Source organism: Aotus nancymaae, unplaced genomic scaffold, assembly GCF_030222135.1.
Source record: "Aotus nancymaae isolate 86718 unplaced genomic scaffold, 86718_ANA_hifiasm-v0.15.2.pri h1tg000027l, whole genome shotgun sequence".
In the NCBI taxonomy this organism is placed as follows: Eukaryota; Metazoa; Chordata; class Mammalia; order Primates; family Aotidae; genus Aotus; species Aotus nancymaae.
The window spans coordinates 3709296-3713248 of record NW_026988440.1 but is presented as its reverse complement, the minus strand read 5'-3'; the positions used below and the strand labels follow the sequence as shown (position 1 = coordinate 3713248).

Genomic DNA, 3953 nt, shown 5'->3' with positions numbered 1-3953 from the left:
CATTTCAGCATGGTGACAAAGTAAGACTCCATTTAAAAAAAAAAAAAAGAGAGAGAGATAAAAATATTGGAGAATCCCAGATGAGAAAGAACCACTGCAAGAACAGTGACAGTTAAAAAATAAAAAAAAATTTAAAAAATTGGAGAATCTCAGAATAATCATAAGGAATACGCAAAAATGGAAAAAAATATTAATAGATAAAATTTAAACCTTTGGCAAAACATTATTAGTTTTTTGTTCTATACATTTTTTCATATCCTTTCTAATTTTGTACACTGTGTGTGTTACTTATAGAAATAAACCAGTATGGGCTGGGTGTGATGGCTCACTCCTGTAATCCTAGCACTTTGGGAGGCCAAGGTGGGCGGATCACAAGGTCAGGAGTTCAAAACCAGCCTGACCAACATGGTGAAACCCCATCTCTACTAAAAATACAAAAATTAGCTGGGCGTGCTGGCACGTGCCTGTAATCCTAGCTACTCAGGAGGCTGACGCAGAGAATTGCTTGAACCTGGGAGGTGGGGAGGTGGAGGTTGCAGTGAGCCGAGATCGTGCCACTGCACTCCAGCCTGGGCAACAGAGTGAGATTCCGTTTCAAAAAAAAAAAAGAATGAAAAAGAAATAAACCAGTATGATAAAGGGCAGCCTTTGGCTTCACCACAGCATCCATGCTCACACATGCTACAAGCTCCCATTTGTTGGGAGCTGCCTCACATTGATTGGGATCTGTGTTCTCATTTCTCCGACCTACCTAGGAAGCATCTGGCTAAGTGGATATAAATTAGACATTTTATAGTCTGTCAGTCAATTGAGCCTCGGTGGAATATCTAGACCAAAAAAAAAATTTTGGGGGGCCGGGCGCGGTGGCTCACGTCCGTAATCCCAGCACTTTGGGAGGCCGAGGCGGGTGGATCACGAGGTCAAAAGATCGAGACCATCCTGGTCAACATGGTGAAACCCCGTCTCTACTAAAAATACAAAAAATTAGCTGGGCGTGGTGGCGCGTGCCTGTAATCTCAGCTACTCAGGAGGCTGAGGCAGGAAAATTGCCTGAACCCAGGAGGCGGAGGTTGTGGTGAGCTGAGATAGTGCCATTGCACTCCAACTTGGGTAACAAGAGCGAAACTACGTCTCCAATTTTTTTTTTGAGACGGAGTCTTGCTTCATTGCCCAGGCTGGATTTCAGTGGTGCTTTCTCGGCTCACTGCAACCTCTGCCTCCCGGGTTCAAGCGATTCTCCTGCCTCAGCTTCTCGAGTAGCTGGGATTACAGGCGCATGCCACCACACCCGGCTAATTTTTTTGTATTTTTGGTAGAGACAAGGTTTCACCTTGTTGGTCAGGCTAGTCTCGAAATCCTGACCTAGTGATCCGCCCGACTGGGCCTCCCAAAGTGCTGGGATTACAGGCGTGAGCCACCGCGCTGGGCATCTAGACCAGTTTAAATACACATATTAGGAGAAATAGTGCCAAAAAAGTAGAAAAGAAAATGTGAAACTCCTCTTTATATTTATGCCACTAGAGGGAGTTCCAGAAAAAAAGAAAATCACTGCACGTAAGAGCTAATGACAGCACTTACTGAGGGGTTACTGTGTAGAATTCACGGTTCACAGGGACTCATTCATGGAATTCTCATGACAGCCCTGATGAGGTGGATGATATTATCCCCCCACTCACTAGGGAGAAAGCCAGGGTATAGTGAAGTATACAACTTTGTGCAGGACAATTTATCAATATTTATTTATTTATTTATTTATTTATTTTTTTTTTTTTAAAGTTAAAAATTCCTTAATTTTTTATTCCTGGTACCACTACCACAATTTACAGGGCAATATACCTGATGTAATGAAAAGAAAAAGAAAAAGACAAAGCTACAACAGATAAAAGACCTCAGGAATGTACATCTAATTGACACTACATTGCATTAATCAATAGCTGCACTTTTTGCAAACTGTGGCTATGACAGTCCTGAACAAGAAGGGTTTCCTGTTTAAGCTGCAGTAACTTTTCTGACTATGGATCATCGCTCCTTCTGTGGCAGATTTTTACAGTTCCTCTAATGCATTTGGGACGACTGTCTCAAAGTAACCTGCAGCTTTCCTGACAACTCCTCGCTCTCTCTCCTGCTAAGAACTGTAGCCCTTTTCTGCTGCTTTTAGAACCTTCTGCTACCATATCCACCACTTCCACCACCAGATCCATAACCACCACCATAGGGACTGCTCGAGCTTCTTCCACCAAAACTACCCCCTTTCATGGGTCCATAATTTGATTGCTGTTGTCCACTATAATTTCCAAAATCATTATAGTTCCCACCACCACCATAGTTACCACCGCCAAAATTTCCTCCTTCATTGTAACCATCATATCCTCCACCACCGCCACCATATCCACCACCTTGGTTTCCATATCCTGGTCCACCACCACCATAGCCCCCTCTACTACTATAACCAGGACCACCGCCATAGTTGCCACCATCACCAAATCCGTTATATCCACCATCACCTCCTCCATAACTACCTCTGCTGCCACCACCTCCACCACCATAACCTCCTCTTCCACCAAAGTTTCCACCACGGCCAAAATTACCTCCACCTCCAAAGTTTCCTCCGCGACCCATAAAATTGCCAGATCCACCTCCGCGACCTCTCTGTGATCCAGCAGACTGCATCTCTTGTTTAGAAAGGGCCTTTTTCACTTCACAATTATGCCCATTAATAGTATGGTATTTCTGAACAACAATTTTATCAACTGTATCGTGATCATCGAAAGTTACAAAAGCAAATCCTCTCTTTTTTCCACTCTGCCTGTCTTCCATAACTTCTATGGTTTCAATCTTGCCATACTTTTCTAAGTAGTTTCTCAAATTATACTCTTCCGTATCTTCTTTAATACCACCAACAAAAATTTTCTTCACTGTTAGGTGGGCACCAGGCTTTACAGAATCCTCTCTAGAAACAGCTCTCTTTGGTTCCACTACACGCCCATCAACCTTGTGTGGTCGAGCACACATTGCTGCATCCACCTCTTCAACACAAGAATAAGTCACAAAACCAAAGCCCCTGGAACGTTTGGTTTGGGGATCTCTCATTACCACACAATCTGTAAGTGTGCCCCATTTCTCAAAATGTTCTCTTAAACTATCATCTGTAGTTTCAAAGCTCAGACCACCAATAAACAGTTTTCTCAACTGCTCTGGTTCCTTTGGATCATGGCCCTCCTCCCCCCGGCGGCGACGGCGACGGCCGGAGTCGGGCTGGGGGCGACCGGGCGGCGGTTTTACCTCCATTTTGAGACCGGACTCGCCTCTTCCAACTCGAGTTCAATATCCAATATTTATTAAAATTACAAATATACCTGCTCTCTGAACAAACTATTCTACCCGTGTATAAAGCAGAGTGAACTTCCTGGGTAAGTGACCAGGGCAGTCACACAAGGGACCCATGCTTAGAAGGGGATACGGTCTTTTGGTTCTAAAGCTCTGTGGTTCCTGTGTTGAAATTCTTAATAATTTTATCTTTCAATTCTTATCTCATAATAAAGTCCGATGAGAATGCAGAACATGGGCTGGAGACTTTTGGAGCCTCAGTTAAAGCGAGGTCCTGCTCCACTTTCCTCCCAGGACTGATTTTCAGCTGCCTGTTCCACCACCTTCTGTGCAGGCTCACTCCCAACAGTAGCCTGGGCACAGCGGAAAGGAGGGGAGGAGCCAGGCATACACACCTCCCTTGCCGAAGGAAGTCATGGACGTAGGCACTTGTGAAGATCTGCACTTACTCCCAGGTTTTTTTGTGTCTGGAGTGTGACATTAAATAGAAAAAGAAAAAGAAAAAACCCATATGATAGGTTGACAGTGGAAGCATAGGAAAAAAGGAAAAGCCTTGCCGGGCGCGGTGGCTCACGCCTGTAATCCCAGCACTTTGGGAGGCCGAGGTGGGTGGATCACGAGGTCAA

At 44.5% G+C, this 3953-nt stretch overlaps 1 protein-coding gene across 2 annotated transcripts; it reads right to left on the bottom strand.

Annotated features, from left to right (window-relative positions):
- Positions 1 to 1776: 1776 nt before the first annotated feature.
- Positions 1777 to 3328, bottom strand: LOC135276602 (heterogeneous nuclear ribonucleoprotein A3-like). 2 transcript variants are annotated; one of them, XM_064380568.1, is made up of 2 exons: positions 3283 to 3328; positions 1777 to 3216 (listed from the first exon to the last, which is right to left on the bottom strand). In XM_064380568.1, the coding sequence occupies exons 1-2, from the start codon at positions 3286 to 3288 to the stop codon at positions 2155 to 2157; spliced, it is 1068 nt and encodes a 355-aa protein (XP_064236638.1). In that variant the 5' UTR covers positions 3289 to 3328; the 3' UTR covers positions 1777 to 2154. The 2 variants fall into 2 exon arrangements, with proteins under 2 accessions (XP_064236638.1, XP_064236637.1); XM_064380567.1 differs by having other exon boundaries at positions 1777 to 3288.
- Between the last annotated feature and the right edge of the window lie 625 nt (positions 3329 to 3953).

Coding starts and splice junctions, on each gene's coding strand:
- LOC135276602 (XM_064380567.1), bottom strand. CDS start 3,288: ATGGAGGTAAAACCGCCGCCCGGTCGCCCCCAGCCCGACTCCGGCCGT.